At 31.9% G+C, this 17,771-nt stretch overlaps 2 protein-coding genes across 2 annotated transcripts; one reads left to right on the top strand and one right to left on the bottom strand.

Moving 5' to 3' along the window:
• The first annotated feature begins 1,884 nt into the window (after positions 1–1,884).
• On the top strand, positions 1,885–8,062 carry LOC139524385 (tripartite motif containing 13-like). Its single transcript, XM_071319154.1, has 2 exons — positions 1,885–2,496; positions 5,948–8,062. Exons 1-2 carry the CDS (start codon positions 1,963–1,965, stop codon positions 7,253–7,255), a joined length of 1,842 nt encoding a protein of 613 aa, XP_071175255.1. The 5' UTR covers positions 1,885–1,962; the 3' UTR covers positions 7,256–8,062.
• A 3,683-nt stretch (positions 8,063–11,745) lies between these two features.
• LOC139524384 (BTB/POZ domain-containing protein 6-like) lies at positions 11,746–14,659 on the bottom strand. Its single transcript, XM_071319153.1, has 3 exons — positions 14,572–14,659; positions 13,575–14,098; positions 11,746–12,952 (listed from the first exon to the last, which is right to left on the bottom strand). Exons 1-3 carry the CDS (start codon positions 14,587–14,589, stop codon positions 11,923–11,925), a joined length of 1,572 nt encoding a protein of 523 aa, XP_071175254.1. The 5' UTR covers positions 14,590–14,659; the 3' UTR covers positions 11,746–11,922.
• Between the last annotated feature and the right edge of the window lie 3,112 nt (positions 14,660–17,771).

Below are 17,771 nucleotides of genomic sequence, written 5' to 3'. Positions count from 1 at the left end.
GTTAAAAGTATGTAAAGTGTTGTTAGAAGTTTTATACCTCCTCCTTCATTTCCAAAATTTCAATATGAACATACATTTAGTATGTTATGAACATTTAAGTAAGGAGCCTGTAGTTCAGTGGTTTTCGTTTGTTTGTGTGTTACATATTTGTTTTTCGTTCCTTTTTTGTACATAAATAAGGCCGCTAGGTTTTTCGTTTGAATTTTTTTACATCGTCATTTCGGGGCCTTTTAAAGCTGAGTATGCGGTATGGGCTTTGCTCGTTGTTGAAGGCCGTACGGTGACCTATAGTCGTAAATTTCTGTGTCATTTTGGTCTCTTGTGGAGAGTTGTCTCAACATGGCAATCATACCACATCTTTTTTTTTGTTATCAATGAATTTTGTAAAATATTTAATGAATGGAGAATTTCAGAAAAGGTATCAAAAGTTCACATGAATAATTTTAGCGCTTATCTGTATATTACTATATAAATAAGGGAGCTACCATTTGATTTTTAGGGGGGGGGGGCTAGGATGAAAAATTTTGTCCTGCATTAATTTTTAGTTGTAATCTCTGTCCTGCCTTTTTATTTTTCATTCTATTCGGTCCTGCCTTTTTTTTTTTAGTTTATCCTAACTTTTTTTTACCTAAATTGTCATCCTGCCTTTTTTTTTTGCAAAGTGTCTCATCCTGCCTTTTTTTTTTTTACTCAAAACTCCTGTCCTGCCTATTTTTTTTCAAATTTCATCCTAGCCCTCCCATAAAAATCAAATGGTAGCCTAAAGTGTATTTACTTTCAATTCTTAGTTTAGTAATCGATCCATGGTGGTAAATTGACATAGTATACAGACCCTCTCCATTTAATAAACTCTGAACAGAATTAAAATACACTTTATTCGTACTATTTGTTTGTTCAAAGTATACAGAAAAACGCAAACCGGAAGTATAATCTGACTTAAAATTTCGTCCAATGACGGGACAATATCCGGATGCCTTTTTTCTCGTTTTTCTCCCAAAATAACTCAATCTGAATAATCATATGAATGGATGACAAATGCGACTATGCACTGTACATATAGGACACAGAGTCGTGTTGATTAATTTATTGTGGAATGAAGAGAAGCGACACCAAAAATGAGGTCTTCTCGTTTAATAGTATAGATTACTTAGTAAACAGATTTATCTTTCTGTAATTTATAAGTACATTTATATTTTACAGGGCTTTATTTACATTACCATTATTGAACTTCGTTAGTCTGAAATAAAAGTTACAGAACCCTATTCAGAAGTTTAGTTATCATTTACTAAAAGCCTCAAGAAAACGGCTTTTACAATACCATGAACGTTAATAGTCATCAGTTTGGAAAGCAAATGATTATAAATACATTTACAAGAAGAAATATCGTTACACAATCAGCAATTAATCTGAAGTTCTTAAAAAATAGTCAAGTGATTATCGAATCAATTATTGACATAAAAATGTACCAGATGCAGTATAAATTTAATCTTTATTAAGAAGTCTATCTATACTGTTTAACACTCTAATAGCGGTGACTGAACTCATAGCAGATTCCACGCAACAATGAAACTAACAAGTACAGGTAATGTAAAAAATGTATGTAAACATACAACACGATGCATAATTAAAACCTTTTACGGCAAATAGAAAGATTTGAAAGAAATAATTGTACTGCAATTTAAAAGCACTTTCACTGAGCAGCTCTGGTACAATTTTAAGTTACAGAAAAAAAGTTGGCAATATTAAGTAGCAGTTAAGTGATACATGTGACTCTAACACTAGGTTGATATACTGACTGTGAGACATCAAAATCGTATAAATATTTAACCAACAGGTATATCGATTTTCAAATACGCATATAAAGTTGACATTTAAATTTATTTAGTTACCATTTAAGCGTGTATAATACTATTTTTGTGTTCATTTAAACATTAGAAATCAAATATCAACTAGTAAACCGTCATGGCGGCAAGGTTAGTTCAGAATATTTTTGATGACTATCTCAGCTGTCCTATTTGTTTTATGAAGTTCAATGAACCGCGCAAACTACCCTGCGACCATACATTCTGTACCGACTGCATACAGAAACATATAGACAATTCTCTGCGTCAAAGATCTGATTTTAATTTTTTTAATTGTCCATTGTGTAGAACTGAAATCTCTCAACCAAGACGAAATATCGATGTAAATAGTTGGGCGACATATTTTCCTCTGGACAACTTGATACAAGATTTACTGGGTACGCTATCAATCCACGAACGACAACTTACTTCTCAACAAAGCTCATTAGAAAAACAAAGTTCGTATACAAACAAGTGCAAAGTTCATCTTAAAAATAATCTCGACGTTTTTTGTTTACACCACCTATCGTTGATATGTTGCAAATGTGCAGAGATTGATCATAATTCACGGAAATGTGAAATTTTGAGTTTCGAGGAAGCATACAAAACAATTAAACCTAGAGTGGAAGACCTACAAACGAAACTATACGAGCAGGTAAGGAATTTCATCAAAGATAATAGTTTTATCATATTTTTAAAAAGAAACGGCTACAAGTAAGTTAGTTCTACTCGTAGTTCTATAATAGATCATAATAGTGTAATGAAACTTCTTCTTTTTCTTTAGGTTATAACTAGTCCTTCATTGATCTGAAGATTATTTCTGTTTTGCGCAGCGTGACCTATATATATATTAAATATTTACAAAAACATTAAAATATAATTGAAAATAAATTGTATTGTACTTCCGATAAGTTATATTTAGTCTATACATATATATATATAAGAGGGTCTGGATAATTTCTGCTTTCTTTTATTATTTAGGTAATGTCATGATCAGTGAATCCGCCAATAAATGTTCCTCTTTTCTTAATATTTAAACTGCCAATTATTTCTATTCTTTACAATTTTACACCACGGTAAGGCAGTATTGATATTTCATTCTTTTCTGAGTCCATTTTTCTCTATTCTATATTTCTTGGCCCATTTTTTGTACTATTGACCCTTGTATTTTAAGAAAAATCAACCATTTTCTTTCTTTTTTAAAACATATTATTTTTTTTTTCAGTTTTTCTCCCCAAAATCCCTACCTTTTATCATGTTTATTTGTGAAAGGCTTAATTTACAATTTACAATTTTCCTGATATATGTGGGTTTCCGTGTATCACTTAATTACTTCTAAAGCGCCCTATAAGGAAACTATTATAAAAACAAAGATTGTGATTTTACGTCACAATTCTTCACCTATAGATTGATGTGGTATCTTTTTTTGGCTTCACAGACAAAATCTTTAATATTGAATTTCATCTTATGTGCATAACTTCTAATTTTTTAACTTCTAATTTAAAACTTAAATGAGGGCCATTTCTGTAATTTTTAGACATTTTTTCTAAGTATTACATTTTTACCTATTATTCTCTATCCTTTCAATGTCAGCACCAAATATTTGGTATTCACGTAATTTTTCTAACCATTTTTACAATTCTTTATACTTTTTGCTTTTTTCTCATTATTTCTATTAGGAAAACCCCATCTATACCATCTTATATTAATTACAAATTCCTTTAACTCTTTCTAAGAAACTGAAATAAGAGTTTAACAAAGTTGTCACGGTATAACTTTACATCACGATTCAGAGAAAACCCCATCTATACCATCTTATATTAATTACAAATTCCTTTAAATTCCTTTAACTATTTCTAAAAAACTGAATTAAGAGTTTAACAAAGTTGTCACGGTATAACTTTACATCACGATTCAGAGAAAACCCCATCTATACCATCTTATATTAATTACAAATTCCTTTAACTCTTTCTAAGAAACTGAATTAAGAGTTTAACAAAGTTGTCACGGTATAACTTTACATCACGATTCAGAGAAAACCCCATCTATACCATCTTATATTAATTACAAATTCCTTTAACTATTTCTAAGAAACTGAATTAAGAGTTTAACAAAGTTGTCACGGTATAACTTTACATCACGATTCAGAGAAAACCCCATCTATACCATCTTATATTAATTACAAATTCCTTTAACTCTTTCTAAGAAACTGAATTAAAAGTTTAACAAAGTTGTCACGGTTAATTTACATCACGATTCAGAGAAAAGTAAGAATAGACATTACTGAAATGTGTTGACAAGGACGATTTTCGAGCTTGTAACTCAAGCTTTCAATTTTGCATGAATTATATTCCCGTTATTTTTCTTGTGAAGCTTACAGTTAGATGTGTCCTTGTCTTATCGAATATATGTCACAGGCGGATATAGGCGGGAAGGGACAGGGTGCCTGAGCCTTGTACCCTCCTTATAAAAATGTCTTGATACGCCATTGTATGTATACCAATATGTGGGATTTTGACTTTCGATCATGTTTTATTTTTTAATATGCCTATTTAAGCTGGTTACCCTAAGGAATAGATTATCTTTAGTTAGCTGTATTAGGCAAACCCTTTCGCAATCGTTTATCCCCAATACTCTTCAACTTCGTTTTTAATTTGGCATATTAACATTTTTTTATTCGAGCGTAACTCATAAGTTTTTTGTAGACGGAAAGCGCGTCTTGCGTATAAATTATAAGGCTGGTATCTGTGATAACTTTTTTTTCAAACAACATTTGATACAATCACATAACTTGTATGCAGACAGTTTCATTTTTAAGCTAAAGAACACGACCGACTGATAAAGTTGGCATAGATCGTACTGTAACTCCTGACAATGGTCTGACAGCAACAGCAGGATTGCACTATAATTTACAACCTTACAGTCGATAAAACATAAAAATAGAAATGTTTGATATAAGTAATGTTTGATATAAATCCACGGTAGTTTATTTGATAAAAGATAATAAATTATTACATACATCTGTTACTTATCAGGTAAGACGCCACAGGCACTTGTCTCAGAAAAAAATTCCCGTATACCTGTAAGACGCTCATAATTGACATGTTTTTAAGAATTGAATGCTCTTTTTTGTAAATTTATTGGGGTGTAAAAGCGTTGACCGAAATACATTTTGTATGAAGCGGTGTAAAAGCGTTGACCGAAGTACATTTTGTATGAAGCGCGGAAGCGCTTTATACTAAAAATGTGCGCCCGGTCAACGCTTTTACAACCCTATAAAGTTACAAAAAAAGCATTCAATACTTATAATTACATTTTTACCTATAGGATCATGAAAACACGCCTTTTATCAAGTTTTTATTTCATTGACCTGTGCACTTTATTGTGGGACCTCGTGTCATCATGAATGAAAAGTTTTATTGTGGGATACAACTGCTTAAGGAATAACACGTGATGTACAGTTAGCCAATCAGAATAACGTATTATAGTGAAACATACATTTAATGTAATTATATAAAAATGCAATCTACTAAAACGTGCTTTTACTGAGCTTTAACCACTGTAGTGACAATGTCTCATGCACAGGGTGTGTCTGTTGGGGAAAGATGAAGGGGCGTGGTTAGATACAGGGGTCTTTGACCACTGTACTGACAATGTCTGATGCACAGAGTTGGATTGTTGGGAAAGATAAAGGGGCGTGGTTCGATACAGGGGTTATGCATGTAGGTTCGGTCACGAGTTGAATATTTTTCGATCTTCGAGTTATTGTTTTTATTACATAAACAATGGAATTAAAGTAAAGTAAGAAACTATATATCTTTTTCTACGCATTTACTAATTGTTTTGACGCGACGTCTTCTTCTTTCTTTTTTTTCCTTCTGATATACAGTTTCAGCTTCATTTATAGTGAATATTCAATCACATGCCCTACATTGTATTTCAAAATAATGATTTATGATTTAGTTTAAGCATATTTAATTTATATTGATTTGTATGACAATCTTACAGTATTATATATGATCTGTGCATTTGGTCTTTACATTTTTGCCTTTTTTATAATCCGACAATGTTAAAAAAATTATTTACACAAATTAATTTTCTTTCAGGCGTTAAAGGTGCGAAGCTGTGGACAAGTAGACGAAGAATTCCACAGACAACGAACTAAAGCCTTAATAGATGTGGACAACTTAGAGAACATTCTAGAAAAATTTCACGAAAGATGTGCGCAGCAGTTAGCTATACAAAAAAGGGAAATTGAGAAATTAAATAGGGAACATATTGAAGAGCGGAGAGATTTTTACTCTCTTGCAGGTAGCCTCCTAGAAACTGAGAACAAAGTCGAAAATTTATGTGGATCTGCCGACAAGAAAGCAGTTCTAAGCGAGCTATCATTGTTAACGAAGCAAGTCGAGGAAAATAATGACATTTTAAACCGACTTTCATCTACCGTTTCAAATAGTAAGGTTTGTTTCACGGTAAATAAAGAGTTGCAAAGATTTTTGAATAATTTTTCTGTAGTCGGCTTTGTTGACGTACCGTCTTCAAGTTCTATTTTGGACGACTTCAAACTACATCCCGACCAGACGAAACTCCCTTCTTCTTTAAAAGGCATTTTAAATCGCAGAGAAAGTGGTCAAGCAATGGGACAAACGGGTGGAAAGCTGACGACGAAATTAAAATTTTCTGGAAAATTACCTCAGGAAGAAAGATGTTGGTTAATTAAAATACTTACTCTACCGGATTCTAGTATATGTGTACTCGACAAAGAAAACGCTAGTCTGAAAAGATTAAGTAGCACAGGGGATTATATTACAAAACTGAATCTAGTAGACATACCCTACTCAATGGCTTTGCTCAAACCAAGCAACGAGATTGTGATCACCAAACCAGATAAGGATATTCTTGAATTCGTTACTACAGACTCGAATGAACTTTCAGTGCGCAAATTTATAAAATCATACAAGAAATACTTCGGAATTTGTCAAGTTGGTGCACATTCTATGGCTGTATCGTCGTGGTCACAGCGCTGTGTAGATATTATAGATGAGGATGGAGTTGTACTCAACACGATAAACGAAAACTTTGAAATTCCCGACATGCTTTGTTGTAGCGGAAATGCCGAAATAACTGTCATTGACAAGGGTAACAGACTCGTTTGTTTTGAACAAAATGGTCAGGTGAAGTGGGTTGCAACATGTGATTATACAATGAACAATTTGACAATTTTGGAAAATGGACATATTTATATATGTTGCAAGGATGCTAAGAAAATATGCAGCATAAATAGTAATTCCCCAGAAAAGAAGACTATTGTGGCACAGGACATTGAGGATCGAAAGCCGTTAGATATTTGTAATTTAAATTCCCAAGTGCTTATTGTTCTTGAAAACGGAGACATAGAAATTCTGGTATGACCAATGTTAATCAAACTCAAAAAACTTTTTAACACGAATTACCTAAATCTTTGTTGGTGCTATACACATTATTTTGAAAAGACTCTGGTTTAAATGTTTTGATGGAGCATTTGAATTCGAAATGACAACTACCATGGCTAAACTCTATAGAAAACATTACATATGCAGTTTTGGAAAATCAAGGGCATGCATAATTTAAGAATATTTTGAAGTTTTATTCAGCGTACTCGTTAGATAAAGTAAAAAGAGTACATGGCAAATTGGTCTAAATGTCCAACATAATATTTCTTATAACATTGATATAATAGTAATTACACATATCTTGCAAAAAAAGTAAAATTTATCAGCTGACGAAAATAATGCATCACTCCCATATTATGCCATTGTTCCTTTTTTTTGAAGAACACTTTATCAGCAAAACTATTTACTAGTATTTAATTGCATTGAAATAACATTGTTCAAGTTTATTTACCTAGGCTAAGTTACATAAGGAGGAATGGTTAAATAAGTGATGCCAAAAAATGTGTATGGAATGCACACTAAATTTAAGTCTTATATCACATTTTTGAACTCTATACACTTGAAAATATATATAATGACCTGTAATGGTTTTTGAAATCAAATCAAATATTGAGATTTTCCTTGTTTTTTTAAAGAAATTAATTAGTCAGAATAGTATATTTTTGCCCCTCGACATTATAGTATTATTAGCAGGAATTAAATGTGTATATTCATTTGTTATATACAAGTACGGCTTTTCGTTTCTTTGTTCAGTGCAATTTTTACATTAAAATTCATTTATCTGAATTATCGTTTCTGTTAAAGAATTCCACTAACCAGTATATGTCAGTATTCTTAAGTTAGACATCTGGAACACAAAGTCGGCTTGGTTTGCAATTACTGCCTTAGATAGTGCGATGGAAAAGCGTTATATCTCAGCAATAAAATGGCGACGAATAAATCTAATCTAGATCTTCGATATTGCTCATGTTGAATGGGACACTCTGAATACTAACATATATTAAAGTCTATGTAAGGTTTTATAACAAATGCTTTAGGCAACCACATCACATAAGGATCGCATTTTCACCACCAAAAAAGGCACCAATTTCTTTTTTAACTAGTAAATGATTGATTGATGGTTGGTTGCTTACTGTCCAATGGATAATATTTAATGAATGTCCAGGACGAGAACAAATTAATTATAAATACAACACAAATAGGTAGGCTCTGTAATAGAGTCTGTCCGGATTACAGGTCGCAAAAGTTTGGACTGCAACTTGAAAATGAGGGTACATTGAATAAGAACACACATTTTGCCATCAATCAGTCACTTGCATGTGCAGACCCATCAAAGGGTAGCTGTAAGGTTCAGTTTCTTCACGTGCAGAGAGCTAATTCTGATCGGACGTAGCTGCGTACTTATACATCCCATACAGCGAAACAAACTCTCGAACTAGTAATTGAATAAGGGAACACTTTCAATATGTTTAGTTAAGGACTTGCATTTACATGGGGGAAAATGCAATTTGAATTGGTATCATTAAAAAAAAAGAGAACCGTTGTTGAAATGAGGTGTAGACCATCAAGTTAAAAACACGTCTCCCTTCCTTTGTTCATATAAATTCAACCCTTATGGATATCACTTATGAATCATTCAATATACAACGTAAAATTAGAAAGAAAAAACTTCCTGCTACTAGGGCGAATAAAGTAAAAGTTCAGGAAAAAATTAAGAAATATGATACGAGTGTAAATGAGAGGCTAACGCGACGTATATATTAGCAAGCAACTGTAGGCCTATGCACGGCCTTCAAAAATGAAATGAGCCAAAAATCCATATGGTATAATTAATATTAAGACAAAATAAATAAAAACGCAACCACAATGACTTGTACCTATGTACGGAAGCGTATTAGGGACATAGAAAAAATAAAATTGGCAGTGAACTTTTTTTTCAAAGTCGAAATTTTGACTTTTCAAAATCTCGAAATTTTGACTTTAACTTGAAATTTTGACTTAAACTTGAATTTTTGACTTTCAAAAGTCTTGAAATTTCGACTTATTGAAAAGTCGAAAATTTGACTTTTTTGAAACTCGAAATTTCGACTTATAAAAAGTTAAAATTTCCATTTTAAACTCGAAATTTCGACTTTTTTAAAACTCGAAATTTCGACTTATTTTTAAACTCAAAATTTCGACTTTTTTAAAACTCAAAATTTCGACTTATTTTAAACTCGAAATTTCGACTTATTTTAAACTCGAAATTTCAACTTATTTTTAAACTCAAAATTTCGACTTTTTTAAAACTCGAAATTTCGACTTATTTTAAACTCGAAATTTCAACTTATTTTAAACTCGAAATTTCAACTTATTTTTAAACTCAAAATTTCGACTTTTTAAACTCGAAACTTCGACTTATTTTAAACTCGAAATTTCGACTTATTTTAAACTCAAAATTTCAACTTATTTTAAACTCAAAATTTCGACTTTTTGTAAACTCAAAATTTCGACTTTTTTTTTTTAAATCGAAATTTCGACTTTGATCTCAAAATTTCGACTGTTGAAATCTCGAAATTTTGACTTTTTCTAAGTACTTTTAAAACTTTGATGTTAGTATTAAAACACAGTTATAACAATTTTAGAAGGAGTAGACATGGATGCAAATTATTAAAGCGTCATCCACACATTTTGGCAATTTATATTTTGAAATTGGTTTTGTTCTTAAATTAAGATATGGATTAGTTTTAATATTGAATTCGGAAAGAACATGCATGTTGACAGAAAAAAAAATGTTTTCCCATATTCCATGTTTTAGTTCCCACGACACTGTCATAGAATCGTCAGATCTTAGAACATTAAGCATCGCAGTTTCAAAGGCCTGTTTGGTTTTCCAATAGCAAGTCACTGACTTTGCCTTGTTTAAACAATGGTAAATCAAGTAGCCAAAAATGCCATGCATATTCAGGACGACAAATGAGCTACAAGTTGAAATTCTTATGACACAGCTATTAACCCTTGTCTTTATATATTTATTTAGACTGTTGAATAAAAGTATTGTCGAATAAAAGTATGTCGTAATATAGGTGTGTCGGAATAGCGGGATTGTCTTGATACACATATCTGAAGTCCAGACTTGAAATATATATTTGAACGTGAAACATATTTTATTTATTCTTCGGCAAGAACAAGATTTCTATCTAAAATAACCTCTTTAAAATGGTTTAGTTTATTAAAATATGCTTATTAAGTTTATGATGTATATGGCTCTCCGCTTGCTGATATAAATGACTGTGAATGTGGTAATCACAAACGTATAAATACTTAGGAAAAGTCGAAATTTTGAGTTTAAAAAAGTCGAAATTTTGAGTTTAAAAGAAGCCGAAATTTCGAGTTTAGAAAAAGCCGAAATTTCGAGTTTTAAAAAAGTCGAAATTTTGAGTTTAAAGTCGAAATTTCGACTTTTTATAAAGGCAAAATTTCGAATTAAAAAAAAGTCGAAATTTCGACTTTTGGAAAAGTCGAAATTTCAAGATTTTAGAAAGTCAAAATTTCAAGATAAGAAAAGTTAAAATTTCGAGTTAAAAAAAAGTTCACTGCCAATTTTATTTTTTCTATGTCCCTAATACGCTTCCGTACCTATGTACAAAACAATAAACGAAAAACAAATAATGATAGAGAGCAAATTAAATATCATACTCGTTAGTCGTGTATTATTAAGTTTTCTATATACATGTATATGTTGTGTTTTGTGTACAATTGTGTGCAAGTTGGTCTTTTTTTTTTTCGACTTGTGAGTTTCAATGTTCTTCTGGTATCTTCCCCCCTCCTTAAGTATTTTTTTTAAATAAGCAGATAGAAATTTACTGATATAAAGTGAACATTACATGTTAAGTTCGAGTGAATTGACATGAAATTTTAACTGCAACAGGCCAGATACTTAAAAGTTTACAAATGCAACCTACATTTAATTTGTTTCTAAGATTTTGTTTTATACTTACTGTACAGTGGTTATTTCTTGAATCTTCAAAACGAGAAAAATCAATTATAAATCCGAAACGTTTGTGGACTGGGATGAACGTAAGAATTTATCCGAGTTCTGGAAAATTAAGGTATGTTGGATATATAAGGACAGAACATTTGCCTTGCAGTAGGCTATATATGGAACCGGCCATCAAAATGGTGTGGTTGGATACTTTAACTTGCAAAAAGCAAAACGCTTTCCGAACACGAAGTATCGGATTAAGCATTTGCTTTGTTTTACATCCCATACAACCAAACAGACGCCGTTTTTAAGCTTTGAGATTTCTTCGAATCATTATTATAGCATCCACAGCTTTATAATAAGAAAATAAGATTAGTAAGACACTTTTACTGGCGCTTTTTCCTACTCTAGAAAAAAAACAGTTAATAAATTTAACTCTTAAAACTCTTCCATTAACACCCTACCCCCCCCCCCCCCCCCAAAAAAAAAAAAAAAGACAACAAAACACACTAATGGCTGTTTAATTGCTTCAATTTCAGTTCTCCAAACCTAAACACCTTTTCCATTGATTCCTGCAATCAAGGATAACATCCTTGTTGCATAAAATTGCAAGACTTAAAAGTCACCATCTAAATTTATTCATCAGATCAAGAACATACATAGTATGCGTTAACATTAAGTGTTAGGTGGACAACAAAAGTGCAGGGATCTGTCCACCTTCAATTGATGTCCCGTTCTTTGAAAAGTTCGAATCATAAAAGCAAATTTTCATATCCTTAAACTCGACGAGGTTTTTACCGCCGATTCCCTTATAAAAATGTTTGTTTGGTCCAACAAGTGTCAACAATAACGTATATATTTGATCAGGTTGTAGAAGAATCGGTGCATGTAACACAACTTCGTACACTTCATCATTTGGAACTGTGTCAATTTGACCTTGATAAATTGAGATTACGTTGTGACTTTCATCGCGGACCTCCAGATGCACGTGGTTGGTCTGTTCAAAATACGCGCCAAACACAGCTATACCGTGTAACCAGACCTGCTCCGATACATCAAAACAAAGAGCATCTGGTTTCCCCGTATGTTCCTGTAGTTTTTGATCCAGCTGACAGCGCATGACAGCATGGAACGCAACATTTACTCTCGGATGAACCTTGAACGGTAACATATCTTTCTTAGCTGATCCGGACTTGAATTTCGCAATTAATTCTTTTTCTTCGGTAGTGAGAAATGGTTTCGGTTCTACTTCTCGCTTGTAATACGCATCATTCATTGCCGGAAACCTTATATTGTAGAATATATTGCCCATTACATTCCGAATATTCGTTGGGTTTATTTCTTTCTTGTTCCGCATACACTCATGCTCGCCCCATTCTATTAACGCTTCGTAAATTTCGTCCTCACTAGCATTAAGATCGGTTGATTCTGTTATTCTGCTCACACAATCTGGACACAGCTTCATGAAATCACGTGATCGAATTGCCTCACGTGCAGTATTTGTTATGATGTACATACATTTCATCTTAAGATCCGCAGACTTTGTAAGGTGAGCAACTTCGAAAGCACTGCATGCATTATCTGCGTTGACCTGGTCGAAAAGACACTTTATTGTTTGGGTGAGTAAGCCATTTACCTTGTAAGTGACCGCAAGAGGGGCTAGTTTGGTAGCTGTACTGTACTCCAGCTCAACATGGTCTGTATATAGATAACTAAAAGAATAATAAGGACGGTGCGTTATGGAAATCAAATTATGTGAAGTCAAAATATATATGTAAATTATCATAAATTAAAAAAATTGTCCGATCTGTAATTTAATTTAGATTTTTTCAATTGATTTATTCCAATTTGAAACAATTTGAATCATGTTCCTCCGCCCATTACTCGCATAAGAGACGTCTGTACTATGAATTATAGTTTACTTTTTATAAGTTTCTATGATTTATTTGAGTTTTTTCATTTGATGTTTTTTTTTTTATTTTGAGTTATGTTCTTTCGGCCATTATAAATGCATAAGCTCGATGCTTATTGTATTTTTATAAGTTATGTCGCAGGTTCCGGCGGAATCTCGTATAGATGCATGAAACACAAGCCAAGAGTGAAATAAATATTCCATTTCACAATATAAAAGAAACATGTTGATACAAAGTATAAAACACTAAGCGTAGTAGATATTTTTTTAATAATTAGTATTGTTGTCATAAAAAAGTGTTAAGTTTTAAATTGTAAAATGCTACTTAGTTTATTATTTATATAAAATTAAGAATACACTGTCTTTTTTCAGTAAAAGGGGCTGAAGGAATGAATACTCTTAAGTCTTACATAATTCTTTACCTTAAAAACAGTTTAAAAGTGTTAAAATCTGTGTCAGCTATTTCATAAATCTTTTCTTGTTTTTCCACCGTCTCTAGAACTGGTTGCTCAGTGGTTTTAATGGTGTCTCTAGGTGACGAAACTGGTTGCTTAGTAAACATGGATGAATCATTCATATCAATCCATCCTCCACCTCTACCAATACTCATGGATGTACTTTTATTGGACATGTTACTTTTAATAGAAGCTTGACTGTCAGATCGAGGCACTTTAGTCTCAATAATGTTTTTCACTGAAACTACACTGCCAGTTCTCTCCGTTTTCTGAACAGCTTGTGGTTGTTTATTGTTTTCTTCCTCTTGTTTAAACAGAGCAAAGAATACAGGACTTCTGCTTGCCAGTACAACTTTGTGGGCCTTTATTTTTTCTTTCTGATCTCCTACTTCAAACTGTACATCACAACCTATTTGGTTAAGTAGCATGAACTCTAAACTTTGTTGTAAAGTTTTGTTACTTTGCCAGTCCGTCTCTGGTACCTCTGAAACCTAGGAACAAAAAAAAAACCCGAAACACATTTAGAACGTGACTGTATATAGTAACATACCATAGATGACATGCTGCTCATCAGGGGTCCATGATTTGAACAATAGATATTCTTTATACTTATTCCAAATCATAGAGGGCTGTTAAGGCTTTTTGGTAAGCATTTGACAACATAGTAGAGTTTTAATACAAAAAGTCATAATCATTGAAAGACAATTTCCTGGATTATGTTGACTCTCACTTCTGTTGTTGATATTACAATTGTCTCACTGCATTTATTTTAATTTTCTATGTACTGATATAATGTTCAAATATGATTTATTAAGACCAACTTTGAAGATTTTACTCACTATAAAAGACTTTAAGTAAACTTGTTACTCTTATGCTAATTCTATGTTTAACATTTTATTTAGAAAACGCAAACAAAAAAGTAATTGGTAGATATTCAAAAGTATTACATAAATATTGTACATACCTCCTTTGTCGCCGCCATTTTTGTTCCGCATAGTGATAAAGACAATAAAGGGAAAGTCGCTTTTGTATTTTGCAAATAATGAAACGAGATACTTTGGTTCAACAATTACATGAATGCATATGTAAAGGGCGATAACTCAATTTAAACAATCCGACTATTTGTTAGCAAAATAGTGATTGTTTACTTCTTTTTATTTTCTCTAACGATAAACCAGGAATAATTTGATAAGATTTTGCATTATTTCAATATAATCAAATTAGGGAGATGTGGTATGATTGCCAATAAGAAAACTATCTATATCGTATTCACAAATCCACATGAAGTAACTAGATGTTATCAGATATAATTGGTTAATTACCCTAAACAATGCAGCAAACGGTCACGAAATGAGAAAATGAAACCATTTATTTTTCCTTTCAAATACGATGTAAAGTTCAGTCTTCCGTTTGCCATATCTCTGGAGTAGCAACTCTTAAATACTTTTTTATTTAACATAATATAATACCTATATGACTTTATTTCAATAGTTAAAGTTTATTTTATGAATGTCATGTAAAATGCTGTATGTTGTATCAATTATATGTGTATATGCCCCCGGGGACCTAATTTGGAAAATAAAACTTATCTTATCTTATATGAAGATGACGAACAGCAATAATATTCGATGCACGTATTATGTGCACTTTAGAAAATGTTTTCTTGAACAGAAGTGTTCGAAGCAAAATAATGAAATGAATATGAGGTATAAACAAAGAATCGAAAACAAACCGAGATACTGTAGCAGCAAAAAGGACATGAAACCAGCAAATCGCCAATAAAAAAACTGCATCAGTAAGGAGGGGCTATGTATTTCATCTTTGTTTTAGGTAAAGTATAATTCAAAACCTACCAGCCAGTTATGAAGAAAAACACACACATACACTAAACATGCCATATAATGTGACGCCATTTTTTTTTAATTCAATGTTAAAAAAAATCAGGAATACATGTATATGGTTTGTAGTTTGCTGTGAAAAGTTTAACAAAAACGTCTCAGTAAAATATGCATCGATGTATAAAACATCTATATATGCGACAAAAATAATTAGATAAGTAATGGATTATGAATATATGTCACATAATACCTGACAAATATATACAGCTTGGTGCCAATATCAAGATCTAATTACGTTATGGAGAAAAAAAACAATGGACGGACGGAGGTAACCCAGTAAGATCCCATTAGAGTAAAGTGTAGTCAGAATCTTGTGGAAAATAATCACAGGAGGCATTACCATGCTCTATGATAACTTAGCACAACGTGACCCTAACCCGAAAATGTATGATCATGATCGTCACTGACCAGTGTTTAATCTTACTCTTACTTTACAACAGCGTGTTTATCGGAGAAGCAGCCAGTACAAATTGTCATAGATTACATCAAATACATAGCTACTGTGCACTTTTGACTGCACTGATTGTGTTAGTTGTCTTTTTATTTTACTTACGAAATTCTCTCCTCTTAACATATTGGACCAACTGCGGCCAAAATTGGTCGGTCACAATTATCTAAGTAGATAATTGACACTAACAAATAATCCATTGCAGACAAGCCAATGTGAGGACCATTATAAAAAAAAGTAATCAAATAAGTTATAACATAAGTTAGCAGGACCGTAACTAGCGTCTTTTAATAGTGAGACAAAATATGTTGGGCGAGGGTCTGGGGGCCGCTTAAGGAAAAATAACCCAAATCGTGCATTCTGAGCGTTTCCCAGACTCTTTCTTGCATTGAAACGGCTTAATTAATATTTAGATATTTTTTTCGACAATCAGGTCCCAAAGCAAAAAGTTTAAACAAAGATTCATTGTAATTTAAGACTTTTAGGAATTAGAGACAACATTAAAAGACCGATATGTAGGATAAAGCAAAAATCGTAATTCTCATAATTATTAATACCGTGTCTGTCTGTCTGTTCTTGTCTTGTATTGTGATTAGACTTTGGTGATTTTTTTTTGACTAGATTTAAGTATTCAAATTCAAATTCAAATATTTTATTGGACAAAGCACATATGATACAATGCGTATTCCAAGATATAAACACATTAAACATGACAATTTATGCAAATACAACATAAAGAAAACATTTGAAGTACCAATTATATATATAATATCACAGTATTACATAGTATTATACTTATGGTAGACCAACTGACATTAGATTATTATTACGAGCTTCAAAAGCTTGACTTAAATAACTACATATTTGTCTGGTGTTAACTAGATTTACTGGGTTAAGTAAATAGATCGTTGATTTAATATCATCATCATTATTAAGGTTTTTGAAAATATCAAACTTCTCTCGAAGGTCTTTATATAGAGGACAATGTAAAAGAAAATGAACTTCATCTTCCACTTTATCTTTACAAAGTTTGCAGTATCTTTCACTTGCTAAAATTTTTGGTTTGCTATACCTCCCAGTTTCAATTGCAAGTGAATGTGCACTTATTCTAATTTTTGTAAGCAGTGACCTATCATATTTTTTAATATCAAATCTTAAGTAAGCTTTCAAGTCAAATGATGAGCACATTTTACTATAAAATCTTAGTTTACCTGTGTTATTAGATTTAATATTCTCAAGTTGACCCAAAATCTTGCATTTATAAAAGTTTTTCAGTGAGTCCTCAAACATATTATATGATATTTGAAGTGAATCAAAGTTGATTAACTTTTTTAGTTTATGTAAGGACTGTACCCAGCAAGCGCTCTTTTGTGTATACAGTTTTTTTATCTTCAATGAATGCAGATTTTAATAGAACAAATTTTGGGTTGTTTCCAACTTCAATGTCAGTTAATCTAGCATAGTATTTAAACATTAGTTTATATGATATAAAACACACTGGATATAGCTCAAGTTCTGTACGTAAAGCTAAATTGGAAGCCTTACCATGAACACCAAGAACATTTTTCATAATCATATTCTGAACCTTTTCAAATGGTAGTTTATCAGCAGTGTCAAGATTTATATTAAAATCTGAGATCCAAATTTCAGATCCATAAGTCATAATTGGTGAAATTAATGAGTTGAAAAGGCTTACCCATTTTTCCACTGCAATACAATTAGAATATGGTAATTTTGATTTCAAGGCGAAATATGCCTTACGTGCTTTATCAGCAAGATTTTCAGATGCTATATTAAGTTTACCTCTATTGTTGAAGA

Source organism: Mytilus edulis, chromosome 5, assembly GCF_963676685.1.
Source record: "Mytilus edulis chromosome 5, xbMytEdul2.2, whole genome shotgun sequence".
Taxonomy (NCBI): Eukaryota; Metazoa; Mollusca; class Bivalvia; order Mytilida; family Mytilidae; genus Mytilus; species Mytilus edulis.
This window is presented reverse-complemented; position numbering and strand designations above follow the sequence as displayed.